The 25422-nt window shown below is 43.8% G+C and overlaps 1 protein-coding gene across 4 annotated transcripts in view; it reads right to left on the bottom strand.

The window, feature by feature from the left end:
* Positions 1-14214, bottom strand: part of Arl8b (ARF like GTPase 8B) — a 43989-nt gene extending 29775 nt beyond the window's left edge. Inside the window, exons 1-2 of one of the 4 annotated variants that reach the window (XM_087658870.1) lie at positions 2183-2235; positions 1934-2052 (exon numbers count right to left, since the gene is read on the bottom strand). Coding sequence is in view for 1 of the 4 variants with exons in the window: in NM_001024332.1 (NP_001019503.1) it covers positions 13909-14031 (123 nt within the window). In the remaining 3 variants the exon portion in view is untranslated. Of the gene's footprint in view, positions 1-1933; positions 2053-2177; positions 2236-13891 lie in introns of those variants that run through there. The other 3 variants (XM_087658871.1, NM_001024332.1, XM_087658869.1) reach the window with 3 other exon arrangements.
* Positions 14215-25422: the final 11208 nt, after the last annotated feature.

Raw genomic sequence — 25422 nt, 5'->3', positions numbered from 1 at the left:
CATCCCAATTACACTGCCAAAGGCCTCTCTCTGGGCCTGGCAGCAATCTCTCTACCTATCTAGTTCCTAAGGCAGGTTTCCATGCCAGAAACACACATCCCAACTCTGTGGTGGCCCAGACCAGCCACCGCACACTTTCTTACACTTAAATCGCTACATGAAAGAACCCACAACACAATAACCTTTGGCCCAATTGATAAGATATAATTGCCCACCTAAACATACAAAATCCAATACACATCCATCCCTTAAAAACATTCATAACAACCTGTAAAGGCACAGCATGGAATCTTATTGACTGCTTTACTGCTCACAGCAGTTCTTTTTTCTTTTTTTTTTCAGAGCTGGGGACGGAACCCAGGGCCTTGCGCTATCCCCAACCCCCACAGCGTGGAATCTTAATGTCACCTGCCATATTGTCCTGCCACTGCTTCTCTCCCTCTCCCTCCTATTTCTTCCCCCTTTCCATTCCAGTCTCCTCCTCTTCCTTCAAATTTCTCTCCCATCCATCCTTCCTTCTCATCCAATGACAGGCCTCCTTCTATCCTGTTCCTGCCCCTCACCTGTACTTTACAGACTCAATGGGGAGAAGATTCTGGTGAAGTCTCCTGAGTCCTGAGTACAGACTAGGTAGCTGTCCTTGGGGCAGTGGAATTAGCATCAAAATACAGATTACTCAAGGGCAAACCACAACATAACCCTAGCTCTTGGGAGACAGAGGCAAAAGGATAATGTTGTGACAAATTTAAGCCAACCTGAGCTACATAACAAATTCCAGGCTAGCTTGGGCTATATAGTGAGAACCTTCCTCAAAGGGTATCAAAAAAAAAAAAACAAAAAACAAAAAACAAAAAACAAAAAACAAAACAAAACAAAAATAAATACATAATTAAGCATTTCCCCACACAGCTTCACTTTATTAAGTCGGTAATTACAATGTATCTGCAGAGTCAGGCTCAGTGCTACATACCAAGAGAGTCTGTTGTACAAGCAGAGTCAGGAATGCAGATACTTAGCACAAATAACTCCAATTCTGAACAAGTAACAAAAAAGAAAACAAGGCATAACTACCTTTGCCTAGGAGACAATTTGAGGTCCCACAGATGTAAGACCTGAATGAATGTGTAAGCAATGCTATCCAAGGGAAAGGAGAAAAGACAGGCCAAAGTACTGAAGGCAAAGGCAAGAGCTCAGGGGGCTGGAGAGAGACCTCAGCCGGAGGACCCAGACTTAATCCCTAGTACCCACATGGTAGAGGGTCACAACCATCTATAACTCAAGCTCCCAGTGACTCATGGACTCCAGATAAGCACATGTGCCCAGACAGACATGCAGGCAAAACACCCATATACATAGTAAGTAAATACAATGAAAATCAATAAAGAAAAATGGAAATGGCGGCATCTCCTTCTGTCAGCACCACAGTCAAACACTTACAAGGAAGGTCCATTTCTGTCTCTCTCCCCACACACATCTTGCTAATTCACCTGCAAATCTTCCAAAGCTTGCCAAAAGAAATGCCAAAATCTACATGTTTATAGGAAGGCTAATACAGTCAAGGACCAATTAACAGTGGCTTCATATGTAACAAGAAGGCTAAAGTAAGCATATAACAATGCAACAGGCCATACCCAATTTCCACACTAGCAGTCCTTACAGGTCCTGAAGGGCTGATCTTATCAAGTGGCAAAGCAACACTACAGAGTCGTCTATGCTATGAAATCACATGCAAAGTTCAACTACTTTATGGACTTTATGCTAAGTGGGCATGGGTGGCATATACCTGTAAGCCCAGAACTCAGTAAACAGGAAAAGGGATTATATAGTTCAGGGCCACCTCAAGACTCATAGTGAATTTGAGTCTTCTTGGAAGTACATGAGACCCTGTCTCACAAAACAAACAAAAAGTGCTTTGGGCTGCTCTCAAACTCACAATTCTCTCGTCTCAGTTCTCTAGAGTTCACTAGAGGCGCATGCCAGGCTTAGGTCAGTGATGAAGCTCTTCTCAGTTCTCCTCTCACATGGTGAAGATAGGTGTCAATACTCCTGTCACTGGAACATTACAGCACTCATTGTAGAAACAACAGTTTTCAACATGAGGTTGGATAATACAAGTATCCTGTACCTTGCCCCACTGTTCACGAGTTAAGGGATTACAAACAAGTCAGCTAACCAACCTTACCACTGTTCAGTTCTGATGTTTATGGAAACTCAGGAATGATTTGAAGACCTGGAATCTTGTACCTTAGATTAGAACTCTGAGGCTAGGAACACAGAACTAAACCAACGCTGGTGAGGAAACCTCAGTGTCTTTTAAGGAAACAGTGATGTGATTTGCATCTTTATGCCACAAGATGGTAAGGAGACAGAGGCCATAGGGAAGAAAGAACTGGCCCTTAACCAAGGCCCCTCCCTCCAGAATGCTGGAGTTCTGGTCAAGGGCATGCTTAGATGGGACTTTCAGGGAAGACTATAATGTTACTTTCCATTTGTGCACATAGTAATTTTAAAAACTTGCAATCCCCCTGCCTCAGCTTCTAGAGGTGTAGAGGAATTTTTCCCTAATTGATTGACTGGGTAATAAAGATGACAAGAAGCCAACCACTGAGCAAGGAGGAGGCGGGCCTTCCGGGTCCAAGAGGGGAGAAAGGATCAGGCGTTTTGGACTGAGAGGAGGAACAAAGCAAACAAGATGTAGGCCGGGGATTAATAAATCTGGTGGCAGAATTCACCAGGATCCACCACCAGGAGATTTCTAACATAGAATAGTTGATGAACTTAGGATGATAGATTCCACACCCAGCAATTGTATTATCTGTTGATTCTAAACTAAGATTGCCTGGAGTTTTCCATTCCGCAGTGACTCAGGTGGGCCAGAGGGAAAGAACTTAAGTGAGGCAGAATTCAGCCAGGCTTTGGGACAGGAAGATTAGGCAAGGACTGAGCTCAGGGGGAAAGGTAGCGATCAGAGCGCCGGCTGGTGAGAGCACACCCACAGCTGCCCGCAGGGACCAAGAGCTATCTCAGAGCTCTGGAGAGGCAGAGACAGCATTGGTGAGAGAGGCTTTGGCAAGGGGAAACATGTGGTCTCAATCGGCTGTGTACCGGGCTGAGAACAGACCCGGACCACGGACCAGTGCCTAGCCGGCGACAGTGTGAATTGTTTTTTAATAATTACAACGTTGAGGGGCTAGTATTACCCGCCTGCACTGCCAAGCCAGCTTAAATACACTATTCACACATCAAGTTTAGCCAAGAAAGAAAATGAGGCTGAGAACTTAGCTTAATGGAAGAGTGGTTGCCTATCATAAGGTTCACACTCCAAAGCCTCGAGGAGGTGAGCGATTACTAGTTAATCTAGGACTGAAGATCTTTTTCAGTCTGTCTTAGTGTGATTAAATTCTACACACTCAAAAATTTCCAAGGACTAAGCAAAAAAGGCTTACTTCCTAAACAAAAGCTACTAATCCAAGTACTATCAAGTGAAATTTGGACAGGAATTGAACCTAAATACCACACAAGGAGCCTTAAGTAGTGACCATTTATTGAATATGTTCTAGCACTAGCAGAGTGCTAAGCAAGCAGTTACTTATTTAATTCTCAACTCTGTAGCTTAACGATCATCTCACTTCCCAGAGGAAGGAAAGGAGCTGAGAGATACTTCCACTAATGCGTTCTGGCCACTGAAATATTCAAACCCAAACATGCTGGCTCCAGACCCCCATTTGGTGTTGTCTCCTCACCCCCCACCCCCACCCCCTTCTTTTTATTTTCTGAGACGTGGTCTCATTTAGTAGCTCTGGCTGGCCTAGAACTCATTATATAGACTCAGAACTGACAGAAATCTGCCTGCCTCTGCCTTGGAGCACTGGGATGGATTAAGGTGTATGCCAGGGTGTCAGGCATAAAACCTACCCTTAACATTATACTTTGATTTTATATTAAAATTTTAATATATAATTAATTTATATATTAATATGTATTTATTGATATTTTATTATATTAATTTATATTATATTAATATTAATTTATATAATTAATATATTTTATATTTTGTATACTATTGGTTTACTGGATAACAGAGCTGAGCACTCAGTATGTACCAAACACACTGGGCAGTCAGAGTGTTATCAGTGAAAGTTATCAGTGTTATCACCCCACTTTTGAGGTGAGCAGATTATAGTAGTATGATAGCTAAAACGTATGGTAAATCTTGTCAGCCTGACTAGACGGAAATATGTAGAGCAGTAAAACATATCTCTGGGATGTGCATAGGCATGATGGGTATGTTTAGGTTTTGTTTAGTTTGAGTTTTTTAGACAGGGTTTCCTCTATAATCCGGGGTTAACCTAGACCAACATTGCTGAGGCTGGCCTGTAACTCCTTCCTCAGACTCCTGAATGCTGGATTTCAGCCATGAACCCCCACACTGAGATGAAGCCCTTGATGGATTCATAGTATGACAGTATTATGCAAAGTAGACCAAAAGTAGGAGGTAGGGCCTGGTTGGGGAAAGGTCATGACAGCAAATCCTTGGGAAATAAATATACCTTATCCCTGATCCCTTTCTGTTTCCTCTTTCTGCTCCCAATGCCAAGAAGTTAGAACAGGACTAGCGAGATGGCTTAGTGGATAAAGGCACTTATTGCCAACCCTGCCAAGTTTGATGGACCCATATGATGGACGAAAACAAGCAACTCTCACACGTGTGTGTGCACAATTTGTACATACATGTGATTTTTTAAGTTACAAGTATGCTAAGCCACACAATCTTGCCAGTTTAACATTCTGACTAAGAGCATGGGCACTAGTGAACACTGACTGAAGCCTCTCAAGTCACAAGACAAAACAAAGAACCATTCCTATAAGATGAGGTATCTCAGCCAGTGACACAGGAGTTACAAAAATAGTCTCTTCCCATGTGTCCACTGCTCAGAGTTTTTATATACTGACTCAACCACGCTGGAAGACACACCCTACTTTACACACCCATTTTACACACAAGGAATCAGGCACTAGGGTGTGCTGGTCAGGTTTTGTCAACCTGACACAAACACAGACATACCTGCCAACAGGGAACCTAGAGCCAAGGAGTTCTCTCTGTCAGAGACCTGAGGGCACGACTAGGAGGCACTTTCTTCATTAATGACTTTTATAAACTTTCTTAAAAAACAGCAAATAAACAAAAATATCATGCACCAAACTTAACCAGGCTAAAACTCTATACAACTTAATAAGCTTGTATATGGCTAGAATTGGCATATTAAATTTTATACTGACTCTACCATGCTGATTTCAGTATAAAATGTATTTTCTCATTTAGCTACCACCAAACCCATAAAAAATCCATGACAGAAGTAAAACTAGAAAAACAATTAGATACATGTTTGTGTCCACTGCTTTAGTCATCCTTCCTCATCCTCTTACGTTTTTGGCTTTTCTTCAAGTTATTCCATATTCGAATATGCACTCATCGTGAGTGGGGTCAGCCCTGGGCCTGTGGTCCGAGTTGTATAAGAAAGCAAGCTGAGCAGCAAACCACGGGAACCCACCTGTAAGCAGCATTCCTCTGTGGCTTCTGCTTCAGCTCTTGTCCTGACTACCTCAGACATGAATTGTTACCTTGAAGTATAAGAATAAATAAATCCTTTCCTTTTCCAACTAGCTTTTGGTCATGGTTTTTATCACTATAACATTAGAAAGCAAACTAGAATAAGAGTTAGAGGTCTTGCAAAGAACAGTGCAGCAGAAGTCGGGTCTTAAACCAGGGAGTATAGCTGGCTCGTGCTTCTTAAGCTGTACCCTTCTAACTCACATAGTCACTTCTAAACATAGATCAAGTAAACTGGACCACACAGAACGCATATGCTAATAAATTTAGCCTCATAGTAATACTTTGACCATGTTAAATTAACTATTGTTAAGTAAATTGATACGGAATATTTTACTATCATTCTACAAACACATGATTTCCTTTCTAACCCAGCTTAAGAGGAAAAAAAGTCAATTTTTGAGAAAAAAATGTGACTTTTTTTTTTAAGATTTATTTGCTTTATGTATGAGTACACCGTAGGTGTCTTCAGACACACCAAAAGAGGGGATCAGATCCCATCACAGATGGTTATGAGCCACCATGTGGTTGCTGGGAATTGAACTCAAGACCTCTAACAGTCAGTGCTCTTAACTGCTGAGCTATATCTCTCCAGCCCAAGGCTACTTCTTAGATACCTGAAGCCTACAATGACTTTGCCGTATACTTCTAAAGACATGTTTATAGGCACACTGTTTTACAGAACTGGGGACTGAGCCAGTCTTGGACAGCCAGCATGTCAGGTATATCAATGAGCTCCCTTAGAGAATACTAAGTAATCCCTAAATCTCTACTCATTTTTAAAACTTAAAAGTTTTTTTCTTGATGAGAAAAGAATATTCTGGGGGCTGGAGAATCTGCTCAGTGGTTAAGAGCATTGACTGTTCTTCTAGAGATCCTGAGTTCAATTCCCACCAACCACATGGTGGCTCACAACCATCTGTAATGGGTTCCAATGTCCTCTTCTGGTGTGTCTGAAGAGAGAGACAGTGTATTCACATACATAAAATAAATAAAAAGTCAAAAGAAAGGAGAGAGAGAGAGAGAAAGAGAGAGAGAGAAAGAGAGAGAGAGAGAGAGAGAGAGAGAGAGAGAATATGAATGAATATCATTGTGGGGTAGTAAAATGGCTTGGCAGGTAAAGGTACTCACCACTAAGCCTGGTGACCTGAGCCTGATCCCCAGGATTCACACGGTCAAAGGGGAGGATTAGCTCCAATGGGCTGTCCTTTGACCTCCACACATATACACACAGAAGAGATAATAAAATAATAGAAAAGAAAACCATTCTAGTGTATTACACTAGACAAACTATGAAACTAGATCCAAGTACAAGAGCCAGCATCTAATTTAAGAAGCAGAACCTTTAAAATAGAATGCTCTTAGAGCATAAGGCTTGTAGTTGGGACTCTGAAGCCTCTGAGTGAAATTGTCACATATTAGAAAAACTAAAGCCGGCCTGGGAGGTGGGGAGGCACACCTTTAATCTCAACACTGAGGAGGCAGAGGCAGGAGGATCTGAGTTCTAGACCAGCCTGGTTTTCAGAGTGAGTTTCCAGGAAATCCAGGACTTCACTGAGAAACCCTATCTTGAAAGACAAAAACAAAACACAAAAAGCCTCAAATCTTTTACCTGAAATAGTAGGCAAATGGGTTATATATTTCCCTAGTTTTTCTTAAATATGACCTTCAAAAACACAAAGTAACTTTACAATTACAAACAATATGCAAGTGAATTCTTGATTATACATAGAGTGTGTGGTGAAGTCAGAGGACAGTTTGCAGGTCTGTTCTCTTTCCATCTTGTGAGAACTCAGGGGAAAAATGATTGTAAGGAAGGAGACAGAGGCAAGCAGCATCCCAGCACTACCACAAAACCAAAGAGTTAAATAAGGACACTTGGAAATACCAGAAATCTAGAACATGCCATCCACAAGGAACTGTACAGCAAACCACTAGAAAGCTAAGACGATGAGCTGTACTTCAGTCTGCCTGTAAGACTCAAAGAAAAGAGAAAGCTTTTCTAGAAAAAAAGCTGCCTAGAGTCCCAGTGCCAGCAGCTATTGACACAAAAGGAAGGCACTCCTTAAAATGTGCTCTGCCTAAACACCAACAAATGGCAAAGCAGTTTCTAAACGCTGCCAATGTAAGAGCTGTTTACCTTGCATAAAGCAAATGGGCATTGCTCCCGATGTCCAACTTTAATGTAGAGATGTATCTATTCAGAAGAGCTCACCACTGGAATTCACTTTCTAGAATGAAATCTGGCCACATGATAGAAGTATGTTCAAATCTTTTCATTCACTGCAACTCCAGAACTCGTCCTCAAGAAACGCAGGACTGAGGTAAAATGGCAAAACCCTGAAAACCATTCATGTTCTATGATGAGGAAATGATCAAATATGTAAAGTGTAAAGCACTGAAAAGTTCAGCTACAGTGAACTTTTTATAGCACAGACTGCTATATTCTGGCCTAGATTGCTGCTGTACCAGGGAAACACCTCCTATTACTGTGGTGCCTTTCCCTGATGGCAGGCCTCCTGCAAGCCCTAAAATGTGTCACCTGAAATCATATCAACAGTGCAGGTGTTTGTAAGCATGGTGAAGCCATTTACAGGTACAAAGGGCTACCAGTTCCTGAAGGTAGTGAGGTAGGTGGTGGCCTCCAGGTCATGAGAGACGCTTTTCCTTGTCCTTCCTGCAGCAAATGCAAAAATGGATTTTATATGCTACAATGACAAATTTTTCTGTGACAAACTAGGCTTTTCTTGCCTGGTTCTAGTTAATGCTGTTGATGGGTCCCTGTCCCTGAAGCATTCTATCAACAGTAATGACTGAACCCTAGCTCAAGCCCTATAGCCTGCTGCAGAAATTCCTTTAGTTCTAAATCTGTGTGTGCATTTGTCAGGGTATGAACACATGAGAATTAAAGTGCCCGAGGAGGCAAGAGGGACCAGATCCTCTGAAATCAGAGTTACAGGCAGTTGTGAATTGCCTGATGTGGGTGCTAAGAACTGAACTCATGTCTTCTGCAAGAGCAGTACACTCCAGCCTTTGGGCCATCTCTCCATTCCCTACATCCTGATTTTTTTTTTTTACATACATACATACATACATACACACACACACACACACACACACACACACACACACACACACACACATCTTTGCAACTGAAAATAAAAGAAATTTAAAAAAAAAAAAAAAAGGATGGGCTGTACTTAGACAGTCTGCCTGTAAGCTTGGGGAAGCATTTTATAACACATTCTGCTATATTCTGGCCCTAGATTGCTCCTGTACCAGGGTGAGAGAACATGAGGCAGTGTCTCTGTGGAAAACAGAGGGCACCTTGCAGGACTGGATCTCTTCTTCCACTATGTGGATCTCAGTGATGGAGCTCAAGCTTGGTGGCAAGTGCTATCTGCTGAGCATTCTCGCCTGCCTAAAAGTTCTTAAAAGGAATTTGGACACACACTTGAAAATAGTAAGACAAAAATGCTTTGAAACACTGACGTGAGTTCACCTAGATGATGGGAATACAAGTGGTTCCTTCCATATCTCTCTTCATAGCCCTTCAAATTCCAAGCCGCCTGTATTAACCTCAAGAACCACGGCAGCAGCGATGGAAGCCTCTATGGCTGAGTACATAATACATAATCAAGGCCGGTGTTCAGACCCCCGCACCCCTGTAACAAGCCTGGTGCCCCACTCACCTGCGAACAGTTGTGCATATAACCAAACACAGATACACACATGAATAAATAAATTTTCTTTAAAAAAAAATATCAGGGAAGCTCTCTAGGGCTTCCAAATCTAAATTTTATATAGTATATAGGCACAGTCCTCTCTGCCTCCAAATTCAGTGATAATCTGGGAGAAGCTAGGAAGTTCACTAAGTGGTCAAACAAGTCTTTAAACACCATCATCTACAATGGATTTTGATGAGAACAGTTTTGCATGATTCTTAGATTACACAGAACAATAATCAAAGAACTGACTGAATCTAAGAACCAGAAAGGGCTGACCCACGGCAGAATGCCCCAGGCTCCTTACCTACGAATCTAAGACATACAGAAGGCTAGCCTCTACACTAGATGTGCACTACATTTAACATATAAACATAAGACAGCACATTTAAAAACAAAACTGATTTTGCCATTATTACCCCAAGTTAAAATAAGCCATTTTACATAATTCAAAATTAAAACCAAGTATGATTCTATATATCTGTGCCTCAAAACTCAGGAAGCAGAAGGGTTATTACAAGTTTGAGGCCAGCCTAGGCTATGAGGGAGTCAAGATTAGCCTAGGCTATGAGGGAGTCAAGATTAGCCTAGGCTATGAGGGAGTCAAGATTAGCCTAGGCTATGAGGGAGTCAAGCTTAGCCTGGGATACGGTGTCACCTTGTCTATAAAAAATAACTTAAGGGCTGGAGAGATGGCTCAGCCGTTAAAGGCTAGGCTCACAACCAAAAATATAAAAAATAACTTAATATGAGTCTGCTTTGGAATGCTAAAGACAGCTCAATAACAATGTGCATTATTAGCTAGCTATGTAAATATCCATGATTGTCCACTGCTCCCGCCATTCATGAATAACCGTTTTCTCCTAATTTATGCCACTATATCAGCACCTTGATTAGGGGTTGGGGATGTGGTCAATTGATGAGAACCATCCAGAACTGCAAAACACCTGGGATCAGTTCCTAGCATCATCATATAAACAATATATGAAATCAACATATCCCTTTACTTTATAGAGAGAAAAATGCTTTTGAATTATGTGTAAGTATGTGTCTGTGTAGCAATGTAACACAATCACACATAACTCAGTTAACCACAATTGGCAGAACAGTACAAAATTTTTATGACATCCACTTTTAAAATATGTGTTTCTGTGAGTCAAGGTGTTCTCAGAGGCCAGAAGAGGGTATTGGATCCCCTGGAGCTGGAGTTATAAGGAATTGTGTGGTCCCTGACATTCGTGCGTGACTGTACTCAAGTCCTCTGGAAGAGCAGCAATGGCTGAGCCATCTTTCCAATCCCAGAAAAAGATTTGTAAAGGATCTATATCTTCCCATTCTCCACTCTATAGTTCTAAGATAGACTGAAAGTGGCAAATGAGAACAGTAAAATGCATTAGCCTGTGCCTAATTCTATGCTGGCTACCCGTCAGCTTTGTCACTGGAACCCTTGGCTTTCCCAGCCACATCAGTAAAATGAAGGTAAAATCAGATGATTTAAAGTATCTATAAGCTCTTAAATATGTAAGCTGGCCGGCCGTGTGTGGTGCTACAGACCTGTAACACTATCAGGCCAGAGGCTAAGGAAGAAGAACTCCCAGTTGGAGGCCAGACTGAGCTATATAACCAGACCTCATCTCAAAAGAAAACACACTAGATTTAGGCTTCTTCAATCTTGCCAAGTATCTTTCCCTAACTTTTAGCAGTAGTAAACTTATCCTTGGACTAACTTCAATTAATCACAATTTGAAGAAATATACACTTTTATAACACTATCCATTTATAAGATACATAATGTTTACAAGAGTTTACCTTATAATAATTTGCAATTACATATTTCTTAGTAAACATACTGTGACCCATCTAAGTGTCCCAGTAAATGATTACTCAACAAAACATTACATTACACATATAGGACACATGACTGATTACACAACTGCACCAACATTAACACAGTAACTAGACATATTTCATTTCTATCATATCAGAAAATTAAAGTCTAGAGGTGTTTCAATACCATCCAGAACAAATGACAATACTCTGCACCTCATGTCTCTCAATAAACAAGGTGCCATCTCAGGTTTAAAAGCATCAGAGAAACTGAGAATCTTTGTTCTTGAACAGAACAACTTTTGGACCAAGCCCCACATAAAAGAAAGTAAGCTTCCCAATCTTTGTAAAGTCCTCCACTTTTTAGGTAGATGCAGGGACTTTAGATAAAATGTTTATAATCCCTCCACCTGGGAGAGTTGGGCGGGTGGCTTTCCAAGTGTTTGCCAACCCAGATTACCTGATGAGTTCAAGGACAGAGGGCTGCAGAGTGAAACTCTCTCAAAAGAACAAAGACTGGATGAGAGACAAGTTAAGCTAGTAGTATCTAAGGAGTCAGCCCCTTCCTCAGCATTTTAAACCCCACTGCCAACTTACAGTCTAGCCTTTTTTCTTCTTCCCTAAATTATTTTTTCTTCTTAGTATGTGTGTTGGGCGGGGTTCAGATGTGGATCAGACTTCCAACTATCATTCTGCCTCAGCCTCTTAAATGCTGGAATTACAGGTAAGCATCACCAACCATGTCTTGGGTGTTAACATTTTTAATTGACAGACCATAATTATGTATGTGTGTATGTGGGGGATAATGTAACATTTTATGATATAGAGAATTTGGAATGATTAAAATGAGTTAAACATAGCCTCTCTTTTTTGTGGGATCTTTTCTTAACAGAGACTATCTCCATCATATAGTCTAATATTGACGGATAACAGAGGGTCACTAACTTCAACAGCACTGCTGACATTTGATAGTTGTTAAAATGAATCTAATTCAGAAGGGAGGGGGGCTTAAGAAGCTTCCTTCCCAAGAGCCATAAATCTGCAACTGCCGACCACACTGGCCTGAGAGTCAAAGGAAACGAGGCCTGCTCCGTCCTTTCTCAATGTATTTTCCATGTACCTGCTTTGGGTAGTACAGCCACTAGAGATATCTACATGTTATCACTTCCCTACTCCTCCTGGTAAGCCCTTAGAGCAACTCTCTTAAGAAATCTATTGTTATCTGCACTTCATAGATCAGAAAACCACAATCGACTCAACCAGACCCAAGGCTGCTAAGTGGCAGATCCAGATTTCAAATCCAGGACTGCTTGGCATAAAAGTTCGGGTTTGTTGTATCAAGCTACACTGTCTAGTGATAATATATGCACAAAAGTAAGCAGTATGTCTCTTGAATTCTACTCATTGATGCAGGTTCTTGCATTAACTCCTCCTCCACAGCAAATACAAGTGACCATACCAACACACCCACGATTACCAATTCAATCTTGTCGAGGAGACAGGACTGCCAAGGAATTGCCAATTCTTATCTTGGTTATATAAAACGAACAGCTCGAAGTCTATATAAAAGTCCTGGTATGAAAGAAAGCCTGAAGTTTGTTCTGCCTTATTCTCTTGGGGTGTGGGTGGGGGCAATATAGAAAGAGCCCAACACGAAGCATAGGAATTTCCCTCATAGTTATATTCAGCCATCTTCGAAAAGAAATTTTGAGTCTCTGCTCCTGTCTTTCACGCCTGTTGCTCTATTACTGCAGGGACTGAGTCACAAGTTACCTAGTTTCTCCCATGGCAGTGTGCAGCCAAACCAGTCTGGCAGCTCAGCTGTCTCTTGTGTGAGGATTCCAACAAGCCTCTTGAAGGTCTGAGAACTGCGGCCACTTCTCATCGGAACAACTGTAAAGTGCAACCCTCTAAGTACAGCCCTAAGACTGTGCAACGACTCCTCAGCTCCAAAGACTGACATTCACTCCCATTCCTTCCCCCGACGCAAACTCAAACAACCACTCTCCCACTGAATTAACCACATTATATTTAAGTGTATTTAATCTCCAAGCAATTTCCCCGAGCCTGCATAAGCTACGCCCCAATCCAAACAAATTCCTTCTCTAGGAGGAAAAAAAAATCTCTCTAAAGACCAAACCCTGCAGGATAGTTAACTTTATGTTGAACGCAGATCCATCTATCCGCCCGTTTAACACAATCACTCTGGAGAAACAGAGACTCGCCTCGCCCTTACTCCCTGCCTTAATAAATACTGGGATCTGGATGGTCACGCCAACAGTTTCCATCAGTTTGATCTCTGACTCTCCGTGGACCAGTGACAAAGACCAAGCGAACTGGAGGCGCCAAGGCTCCCCCTGGCATTCACAGATGCGCCCACACCGGTTGCCTGCTTTCACAATGCGGCTCCTTCGTCCCAAGTGGAGATTTCAGAGAGGCTTCCCGGCCGCAGGCGTTCTGGAAAAGGCCGAGCTCACCCGTCCGGATGAGCAAGTGACAGGTTGGAATTAACCCTTCAGCCTCCACAGCCCGAAAGGCGGCAACTGTGACAGACTCGGATTAACTCTTTCCAGGCCGCCTTAAAGACACAGCCCCCCCACCAAAACGCAATGTGGAATTGACCCTCCGGCGCTGACCCTCCGGCTAAAACCTCCCAGGCCCACACCCAAAGGATCGCACGGCCCGGCCCTCAGGGAGGTGACAGGCCCCGGACGCCCGCCAGGCCGACCTCATAGGGCTGCTCACCGCGATGACATTGACGAAAGTGGTCTTGCCAGAGTACTGCAGCCCCACCAGCGTCAGTTCCATCTCCTCCTTCCAGAAGAGCGAGCGGAACCAGTCCAGCAGGCGGGAGATGAGCGCCAGCATGGCGGCGGCCGGCAGCGAGCGGGGACGGGCGCGGACGACGACAGACACTGCTTCCCACGAGCGGGTATCGGCCCGGAACCCGCCAACGGCTCTTCAGCGGGCCCCCCGGCGCGACTCGGGTAGACACAGATAGGAGGCTGCGACGGCCGGAGCCAGGAAGCCCAGCGGGTCATATGATTCGCCCTACCCCCCCACGCCCAGCCCTGCGCAGCCGCGGAAGCACACGGCAAGAACGGCGAGGTCCCATAGACTCCGAGCGCCCGCCGGCGACATCGCCACCTGGTGGTGCGTCCCAAGGCACAGTGTCATCGCCTTGGTGTCAATTCACTTTGTCACATGTTTTTTCTCTTTCATGGTGGGTTCATTCACCATTTTTTTTTTCCCAACTTATTGGGCTCCTCACAGTCGCAGGCCAAGGATTTCAGTACTAGAGAGGTGTAGGCAGGAGGATCAGAAGTTCAAAAAGCAAAAACGGTAGTGTTACAGAAATGACTCGGAGGTTAAAGGGCTTGCTGCTCTTTCGGTGGACCGGAGAGTTCAGGACCCAGCACACACAGTCTGGCAGCCCTCAACAACTTGAGCTCTGAGGGGGGGGGGGGGGGGGGGGGGGCAGATCCAGGGCTTTCTGACCTCCGTCGTACACTCTGCAAGCACGTGCACATACTCCCACAACAAAACACATAAATCATAATAATCTTAAAAAAAAAAAAAGAGTTGGGGCTTGAGAGATGGCTCTATGGTTAAGAGCACAGACTGCAGTTCAATTCCCAGCAACCACTTGGTGACTCACAACCATCTGTAATGGCATCTGATGCCCTCTTCTGGTGTGTCTGAAGACAGCAACAGTATACTCACATTAAATTAATTAACTTTTTAAAAGAGTTGGTCCTCATTCACTTATTGACTGAATTTTTCTATAATTGTTTGTTGACAATGTACCCTGAAAGAAAATGTTAATACTCTGAGTAGTTGAACACGGAATAAAAAAAAAATCAGAATTTGGGTTGGAATGTAGCCCAGTGGTAGAATGCTTGCCTGGCATGTATTGAAGCACTGGGTTCTGGGGAGGTTGGAGGGGGTGGGGGGCAGGGAGTGATCAGGAGGCAAAGTGAATAAATTAATTCATGGGAAAAAATTCTTTCCCAGCACGTAAAAGACATGGGGTTCGTTTCTAGCACAGCAAAACAATAGTAACAGCAAAATCCCTGCCCTCCTCTGGCTTACAGTCCAGTGTGGAGAACATACAGCAAACAGAGGAGAAAATGCTTCATGGTACTTCACGTTGTAAAGAAAACTGAAGAGGAACAAAGAAGAAGCTGGAACAGATTCTCTTGTCTTTAAGTCAGGTGGTCCTGAGTGGAAAGGCTTGAGGGAAGTGAGAAGGAGAAGCAGGCTGACCTTTGGTTGAAGCACATTCCAGGAAAAGACCCTGAATGGGGAAGGACAGTGAAGTGGTTTGGAGGTTGAAAGACGGTGTGCCGGAGGCAAGGGGGAAATGATGGAATTATATTTTAATTGAAAATATTTTTTTAAAAAGACACTCCGGCTGACTGCCCCAACTTCCCCAGTTGATATCTGCTTCGTATTTGTAAACCTCTAACTTGATGCTTTCTTGTTTAGCTCTCTCAACCAACTACTCTAGTCGCCTCTGCTGGATGTTGTGAGCTTGCTATTTGGTAGAGCCTGGCTACCTATCGCTACTTGCTATTTATTCTTTTACTTTTATTTGCTGTGTACTTAATAAGTACATTCATTTAAAGCCAAAAATGCAGCCAAAAGTTTATTCTTGGAACAATACAAAACACTGGCGTAGATCAGTGAAACCTGGAGTGGGGAGAGGTAGAAAGAAAATTCAGGGACAGGGGGAGTGGGACACGGGGCCCTAGTTTGGATTTGATGATAGAAGATGGGAAGCCAGGAGGTAACCTGAAGATTTAATTGTTTTTATTGTATGTGTGATTTTTCCTGCAGGTGTCTCTTTGCACCACATCCCTGCCTTACCTGAGAAAACGAGAACACATTGTATCCTCTGGAACTGGAGTTACAGACAGACAGTTGTTAGCCTCCATGGAAGAGCAACAAGTGCTCAACTACTGAGGTAACTCTGTAGCCCCTGTGGACTGACGTGTGTGTGTGTGTGTGTGTGTGTGTGTGTGTGTGTGTGTGTAAGACAGAGACAGACACAGAAAAAAATAGACAGAGGGAGATGAGACAGAGAGACAGAGACAGACAGAGAGACAGAGACAGAGACAGACAGAGAGACAGAGACAGACAGAGTAAGGAGTGATCAGGAGTGTATTCATGCCACAGCACACATGTAGAGGTCCAGGGACAATTTGTAACAGTTGACTCTTCTCTTCTACCATGTGGGTTCCAGGCTTCACAGCAAGTGACCTTACAAGCTGAGCCTTGTTTAGATTCTTAGAGCTCAGTTTAGATTTTTCAAGGTTCACTGGGAGTGGATGAGGAAAATTGCTGCCAAACCAGACAACCTGAGTTCTATCTTCAGGCCTCTCACAATGGAAAGAGAAAAAAATAGCTAGTTGCTCTGTGATCTCCACATGCACGGCATGGCTCTTGTGCACAAATCAATACATAAATGTTAAAAGAATTTGTTTCAAAGTTCAATGAAACAGGTTTGTGGAAAACTGTCTGTGGGAGGACACTGTGGGTTGTCCTTCCTCTGTCCCCTAAAGGACAGGACACTTTGGTTTGAGGTTTCTCACCTCCAGAACTGTCAGAAGATTAACACTCTGTGATTTTTAAGCTGCTTAGCTACTGGAACTTCAGCTCTGAAACCTAATAGAGGAGATGAATGGAGGCCGAGTTGGAGGCCAGCTCAGAAGCCTGTTTCTCTGGCTTATGAAGTGAAGATGGTACCTGGCCTCTAACTCTGTGAGCACTGCGTGCTAACTTTCATGGAGCCTCCATTCCAGGAAGCTGTGTAGAGTAATTAACCCAGTCTTACTCTTATTCATTGGTATTCAGGTGCTGAGCTCAAGCCTCATGCTTATAACCAAGGGCTCTACCTCCTATCTACAGCCCTTGCTCACACTAAAGTTCGTTCTTGTTTGAGACAGCGTCTAATCTAGCTTCAAGTTACCTGAAAACTTACTCTGTAGACCAGAACAGCCTTGAACTTCTGACCCTCTGCCCTTCATTCCCTGAAGCTTGGCCTAAAGGTGTGTACCACATTGGGCTCCAAGCTAATTATAAAATGAGGAATGTCCTTCATCTACATTTACTGTAACTCTTTCCACTTCTGTCATTTTTAGTCATGGAAAAAAACACTTTTCAACTGAAGAATCTAGTATTCTATTTAAAAACAAAACAACTTATGTAGGCTGGGGAGATGGCTCAGTTGATGAAATAGGTGCTGTGCAAGCCGGAAGGCCTGAGTTCAGATCCCGGGATCCACATTAAAACAAAAAACAAAACAACAGGAGTGGCAGCACACGCCTGTAAACACCCCACCCCACCCCCGACCTGGGACAGAACAGGGTCCTGGGCAGCTAATCTAACCAACTAGTGAGCTGCAGGGTCAGCCCTCATCTCAAAAAAAAAAAAAAAAAAGGCAGAGTGACTAAATAAGCCACACCACCATAGCCTCTGGACTCTGTCCACAAATGCACACGAGTTTGTGCCACACGTACACCACTGGCACATTCGAGTACCCACACGCAGAAAGAAGACGTTGAGCTGGGGTGTTTGACTAGCATTCACAATGCTCTGAGTCAGATCCCAACCACTGCATAAACTTGGCACAGTGGCAAAGGCCTGCCATCTTAGCGCTTTTGAAGTGGGGACAGGAAGATCGGAAATTCAAGGTCATCCTTGGCTACAAATGGAACTCTGATGTCAACTTAGGCTACATGAAAATAAAACTATCAATTTGTTTTTATCTTCATGATGAAAATGATGGCTACGAAAAACTTCTTAATGAGATGGGAGGGGGTCCATCCGTGTTCTTTCTGCACTAAAGAGGCAGAGACAAGAGAGATTAAAGCAGGTTCAAAGCCATTTCATCTGCATAGTGAGTTCCAAGAACCAGCCAGGGGTGCATATAAATAAACGAATGTGTAGTTTAAACTTTTCTGAAGTGATCAACACTATTTTTAGGGCTTTTTTTTTTCCTGAGACAGGGTCTTCTGTAGCTCAGGATGATGTGAAATGGTAAGCGGTCCAAGATGACCCTAAGTGCTGAGGAAAGCCCAGCTGAGACCACCATGGGGACAGTCTTGAAGTCAAAAAAGAAAGTCTTTGTCACAGCCAGCGGCGTCCACATAGGAAACTTGCCCAAGCCATGCAGCCCTGAGCCTTATAGCCCTTCATCTTTTACGTACAAACCCCACGTCCTGGTTGTCACACTTCATGTAGCAAGAAGAGGAACTACAGAAGCCAAAAGGCAAGGTTAGTGTATTTAGGGACTTCCCTGGAACTGTGGGCTAGATCTTTGATGGATTAGGTCTTTATTCGAGTTTTGGCAGGTGTTGGGCCTACGTGTGGGCTGGGTTTTATAGTCAGAATGGTGCATCTAACATGGTATCCATTATGCTAGTTCAGTGGGGCTGGTACGTTGTCACACGCAAGTGTGCCTTACAGATTTTTTTTTTTAATGCATTATCTTTCTTCCACCCCACATGTTTACCTTTATGCTAAATAACTCCTCAGTTCGGTCCCATGCTGAAGTTTCTTTTTGTAACAACAAATCCTGGCTTCACCTGAGTGGAGGCCTCAGGAATGAATTTCTCAGGCTGCTGAAGGTTGTAAGCAGGAAGCTGTACTTTAGCCACATCCCCATTACTGCCAATTGAAAGAAAATTCTGGGTCGTGTATTCAGACACATGACCTATCGGCTGATTGGAGATAAAGATTGGACTTTCCGGGGTGCCGGGACTGTGGCTGGCAGAGGACAGGACAAGAGATAAGACTGTCCATGGTGTTTGCTACATGGCCATTGCATAAGAATAGTAAAGTTCTGTGTACTGTCTGGTTTTGTGTGTCAACTTGACACAAGCTGGAGTTATCACAGAAAAGGAGCCTCAGTTGTGGAAATGCCTTCATGAGACCCAGCTGTAAGGCATTTTCTCAATTAGTGATCAAGGTGGGGAGGACTCAGCCCAATGTAGGTGGTGCTGTCCCTGGGCTGATGGTCTTAGGTTCTAAAAGAAAGCAAGCTGAGCAAGCCAGGGGAAGGAAGCCAGTAAGAAACATCCCTTCATGGCCTCTGCATTAGCTCCTGCTTCCTGACCTGCTTGAGTTCAGTCCTGACTTCCTTTGGTGATGAACAGCAGTGTGGAAGTATAAGCTGAATAAACACTTTCCTCACCACCTTGCTTCTTGGTCATGATGTTTGTGCAGGAGTAGAAACCCTGACTAAGACATTCTACAACACTGGATCTACACAAATTCATGAAAACCAAGCCAACATTCCTAAGAGAAAGAGGAGGCTTGGTGTATGGCTTAGTAGTAGAGTACTTGCTTCTGTTAGTTGCTTAAAAAAAAAACTGATCAAAACCAACCTTGGACCTAGGGAAGGAAGTGTTTATTTTAACTTAAGAGAGTCCTTCGGGGTTGGGGATTTAGCTCAGTGGTAGAGCGCTTGCCTAGGAAGCGCAAGGCCCTGGGTTCGGTCCCCAGCTCCGAAAAAAAAAAAGAACCAAAAAAAAAAAAAAAAGAGAGTCCTTCATAGAGGGAGGCCACAGCAAGAACCTAGAGGCAGGAAGTCAAGGAGCAAACTTATTGGCTTGCTTCTCTCCTGGCTCCTGGCTTGCTCAGCTAACTTTCTCATGTGGCCCAGGACCACCTGTCTAGGATGGCATGACCCACAGCAAGTGAGCTCAAGGCTGCCTGGTACAGTGAGTTCTGGGACAGCCAGGGCTGCAAAGACAGGAAACAGGCTCTGTCTCGAAAACAGCAAATACACACACACACACACACACACACACACACACACATACATTTTAAAACAAACAAATAAGAAAAAGCCATTTTGAATGAATAAGTCAGTCAGGTGGAGGTCTTGAAATCCCACTTGTCAAACCTATGTTTTATTCATTTTGCATTTATCTAAGGAATTATGGTCTCAACCAGATGTTACAATGGATGAGATACACTGTACTGATTCTGGTTGGTGTGATTATCAGCCTAGTGACCTCTAGATTGACACAGCATAAACTCAGGACACTTCTGTATTGCACCAAGCCAGCTGCACAGTTACAAATTAACCCAGACTGCAGAGCTGGACTGATTCACTCACTGAGTCTGTTAAGCAGATCATCAGTTCCCACTATTCCTTGTCACTCTGAAACATGGGCAAATCAACCTTTCTGTTAAAAAAAAAATCTATCTCAGCACTAGGGAGGCTGAAGAAGGAGGAGCATCCAAGTTCGAACCTATCCTGGGCTATGAAGAGAGTCTCTGTTTCAAGGAGGAGACTGAGGCAGAAAGGGAGAGAAAGGGTGGAGTGGGGGAGAGTCAGATGAGACTTGCAAAGGCAGAAAACGGCCCCTCAGTGTAGTGTGAGGTGTGGAAGGAGGACTCTGCTGGTATGGGGGGTTGCTACTCAAAATAAAAGTCTTGAGTTTAAGAGTTATTATCTTAGGTCAGTGACATGGCTGTGCACTAAAAATACTTGCATCTAGTAAAGCAAGCCTGGATTCACATTGTAGAAGAGAATCAGCTCCCCAAAGAGTTGTCCCTGACTCCCCACCAAAACACACACACACACACACACACACACACACACACACACACACTATGGCAACTTTCCTTGCCCACACACAAACACATCAACAAACATATAATTTTTAAATGTTTAAGTTTTTATCCTGGGCTCAGCATGTTAGCACACACCTGTAACAATAGAGGCAGAAGATCTCCACAACTTCAGGGTCAGCCTGGTCTACATAATGAGTTCCAGGCCAGCCAGAGCAAAGGGAGACCCTGTCTCCAAACAGTAAGACAAAGACCAAAGTTCTTAGCTTGCCTTTGAAAACTAGGCGGTTACGGGACCTTAGGTAAACTACTGTTCCTAGGCTTTACTTATCTAGGGAATAAACGATTAAATAACATCCTGTGTTTCTAAATCTATGCTTTCAGGGCCGGAGAGATGGTTTAGGGGACAAGTACTTGTTTTGTAACCCTGAGGACCTGAGCTCAGATCAGCATAAAAGCTGGCACAGCAGTGTGCACTTACAACCTGAAGACTGCAGGGACAAAGGCTGTCAGATTCCCTGAGGCCACAAGACAACCAGTGTAGCCAGGCTGCTAGCTCATGGTTTAGTTAGACGCTTGGGGGCAGGTTAATTCTGAAGATTACACTTTAGGTATTGATAGTATATGGTAGTGACTGTTTATGAAGATAACATCTAACAGCACAAAATACTAGGATTAAGTCATGGGTATAACTAAGAACCCTTGTGGGATCGCTGTGTAGAAGATAAGAGGGTTTGGGGGCCTCAGGTTTCCCTTTTGCAACTCGTGTTATTATAACACCTTGATAAAGACTTGAAGCTGTTCTGAATGAGTATCTCATCTCATCTCGGTGTTGTGTCTGTCTGTCTCTTTGTATATGTATATGTTATCTCTCTCCCTCTCTCCCCTTCCCCCCCTTTTTTTTTTAAAGACCTATTTATATGTATATGAGTACACTGTAGCTGTCTTCAGACATACCAGAAAAGGGCATCATTACAGAAAAGGGATCTCATTACAGATGGTTGTGAGCCACCATGTGGTTGCTGGGATTTGAACTCAGAACCTCTGGGAGCAGTCGGTTTTCTTAACCACTGAGCCATCTCTGCAGCCCATCCTTCCCTCTTTTCCCCCCTCTTCTGTCTTCCCTCCCTGTTAAATCTGGATGTCTATCAGCTGCTCTCATAAGGATACTCTAAAATAGATTTGACTGAGGCAGGAAGATGCACTCTTACAACAACGACAACAACAATACATTAAAAATGAAAGCAGAGCTAAGAGTACAGTTCAGAGGTAGAATACTTGCCTACATCTATCAAGTCTTGGGTTCAATCATCAGCAGAAAAAAAAGAGACTAGCCCAACACACACACACACACACACACACACACACACACACACACAAGTGCGCGCGTGCACACACGGAAAGAAAAGGTGCCACACAGAGAGAGGGTGCTCTGCCTATAGAGGGGGCTCACAGCGCTGATGCTCCCCTGCTTACTGGGAGCTTCCCTTTTCTATGTCCACCTAGCAGGGCTGTTAGCCAAAAGGAGAGCCTGGGGGGGGGGGGTTACCCTGCACGCCATTCTCATGGTCCGTTTGGGGGTTGTATTTCTTCTGTTGTAATGTCTGGGCCAGTGTGCTGGTTGCTTTTTGTAATCTTGACACAAACCTAGTTGTATCTGAGAAGAGGGCATCTTAACTGAGAAAATGCCTCCCTAGGGCTGACCTGTAGGTAAGTCTGTGAGATACCTGATGTTGGAGGGCCCAGCTCATTGTGGGTGGTACTACCTCTTATCTGATGGTCCTTTTAAAAGTAGGCAGAGCAAGCCAATGGGAGCAAGCCAGTAGGCACAGGCACACCCCTGACACACACACACACACTCTCTCTCTCTCTCTCTCTCTCTCTCTCTCTCTCTCTCTCTCTCTCACACACACACACACACACACACACACACACACACACACACACACACACATCCTCTGTATCAGTTTCTGCCTCCACGGTCCTGGAGTTCCTGCCCTGACTTCCCTGGATTGTGGACTACGATGCTGTAAAATGTAATAAACCCTTTCCTGTCCGACTCGTTTTTGTTTCATGGTGGCAATAGAAATCCTCGGTCCCCTCAGCCTCCCCACTAACGGTCTTCTGAGGCCAAAAGAACTCTGTTGGGGTCACTACCCTGTGCAATGTGGGGTGCTGAACAGCAGATGGTCCAATTCCCTGGCTCTTGTCTTTGTAGCTGTGTAAGCCTGGCTGGTCTGGAACTGATTGTTTAGACTAGGCTCGCCTGGAACTTAATCATCCTTCCTCACTTTCTCCCGTGATGCCATGAAAGGTGTGCACCACCACTCCTGATTCAGTTTGATTTTCTGTATTTTGCTTTTCATCTGTTTTAGTGTGTGGGGCAGGATCTCATGTAGTCCAAGCTGGCTCAAACTCACCTAGTGCCTCCACCTTCTGCCTCCACCTCCCTAATGTTGCAGTTACAGAAGTTCGCCACCACACCTGGGTCAGTTTGATTTTATTCAACACAAAGCAGCCTATGAAGAATAAGAAGACGTACCAAGAAAAATGAGCTGTGTGTACTTGGGCCCAGATCCTGAAGCGCTGCCTCCAGTAGTTCCCAGATTGTCCAGTTAGAGTACCACACGTGGCTTTCAACGGATGTTGGAAGCCCAGGGCAGGCTTCCGGGTCTCCTGCCTGCAGGGCGGCGCTTAACTCCTCCTTGTGGCATAACGGCGCACTGCAGCGGTTTCTGCAAGCTGCAAGAGGCAGGAAAGGACCACTTCCAAGCACTTGCAGGGCCTGCTGGGTTGCTCAGGGAGATTTTCATAAGCTGCCAGCTGAAGTTCAAAGTCTGGCTAGAAGCTTTCATCACAGACAAGCCCGCCCAAAATACCTTCAGCGTCGATAGGGCATCGACGGGTGGTCTGTTCCTCCAGTGTGCTAGTGAAAGATAGACAATGAGGCCAAAGAAGGGATTATTCATAACATCAGGTCTTCAAGTTGCTCTGGGGAATATATGTATACGTGTGCGTGTGCGTGTGATACATATATATATATATATATATATATATATATATATATATATATATATATATATATATGCACGTACATTGCGTGCCATGGAGCAGAAGCCTCGGGATAGACCTTTCAGCTTTCAGGAAAAGAATTCATTGTTATTTAAATATTGCTTGTAGAAGTTATAGTTTGTGGAAAATACTTCAGTGAGAGGGCTTTTTGGGTGCGAGTTGTTTTTTTTGTTTTTTGTTTTTTTTTTTTTTTTGTTTTTTTGTTTTTTTTGGTTCTTTTTTTTCGGAGCTGGGGACCGAACCCAGGGCCTTGCGCTTCCTAGCAAGCGCTCTACCACTGAGCTAAATCCCTAATCCCTGGGTGCGAGTTTTATTGAGACAGGATCTTGGTAGGCTAGACTGGCCCCACACTCGCAATCACCTCCATTAGCCTCCCAAGTGCTGGGATTACAGATACAATGCATCAGGACATCCACTGTTGTTCTGACCGCTATCACTTCCTTCTTTATTTTATTATTATTTTTTTTTTTGGTGCTGTAGATTGAATCCAGGGCCTTGTGCATGCAGAGACAATGCTTTGACCCCTTTTCCGTCTCATTCATATAAATATAAGCCCCTCAGAAGACAGATAACATTCCCCAGGTTCCACAGCTGCCTGCATGGTTTTCTCACTGTGGGTATACACATATATGTAGGTGTATGTGCATGTGCACATATCCATATTTACTTCATTCTTTTTTAGTTAACTTGTTGAGACAGAGTTGCAAGAAGCCTATATTTGCCTCAAACTTGCCATGTAGGACAAGGGTGAGCTCGAACTCCTGACCCTCATGCCTCCTCAGTGCTAAAATCACATGGTTGCACCACCATTTATACACCATTTATATTACTTTTGATGGTATTGTTTAAGAGGAAGGTCTTTAAATGTGTAGCCCAGCTTGGCCTAGAACTCACTATGTAGACCAGGCTGGCCTCAACATGTGGCAATCCTCCTGCCTCTGCATCTCAAGTGCTGGGATTACAGGTGTGCACCACTATATTGGCCTTAATTTGTTTGTTTTTGTTTTTTTTTTTTTCCTTTCTTGAGACAGGGTCTTACTACATAGCCATCTCAGGCTGATCTCAAGAACACAATCCTCCTGCCTCTCATCCTTATTGCTGAATTTTTCCAGAATGAGATAAAGTCTTGCCATCAAACTCACTTTTTCCCCACTGAATTTGGGTGACTTTGTATCAGGATTTAGGATTCTGCCTCCCCACACTAAGCAAGACTTTCTGAACCTCGAGAGAGGCAACTATTCTGTTGTCAGTAGAGGGTGGAGTTCAGTGGTCGAACTCGTGCCTTGAATACGCAGGTCCTGAATTTAAATCCTAGCAAAATAACCCATCAAACACTAAATAACGAATATCCAGGTGTGGTTGCAGATAGCTTTAAAGCCAGAACCTGGTAGGCAGAGGCAGGTAAATCTCCATGCATTGAGGCCAGCCTGGCCCACACAGTAAAGTCCAAGCCAGCCAAGGCTAATGAGACCTCATCTCAGAAAAACATAAAACAGTGCTAAGTAAATGTATAGTATAAATCTTTTTAGTCAGGATGGCTGGAAAAGGGCTGTGGTTCTATCTGCTGGTGAGTGTGGGGCTGGAAGACAAGGTCGTGGCTGT

Source organism: Rattus norvegicus, chromosome 4 (genome assembly GCF_021556685.1).
Source record: "Rattus norvegicus strain SHRSP/BbbUtx chromosome 4, alternate assembly SHRSP_T2T, whole genome shotgun sequence".
Taxonomy (NCBI): domain Eukaryota; kingdom Metazoa; phylum Chordata; class Mammalia; order Rodentia; family Muridae; genus Rattus; species Rattus norvegicus.
Note: the sequence above shows the minus strand (reverse complement) of the source record. Positions and strands in the feature narration are given on the sequence as shown.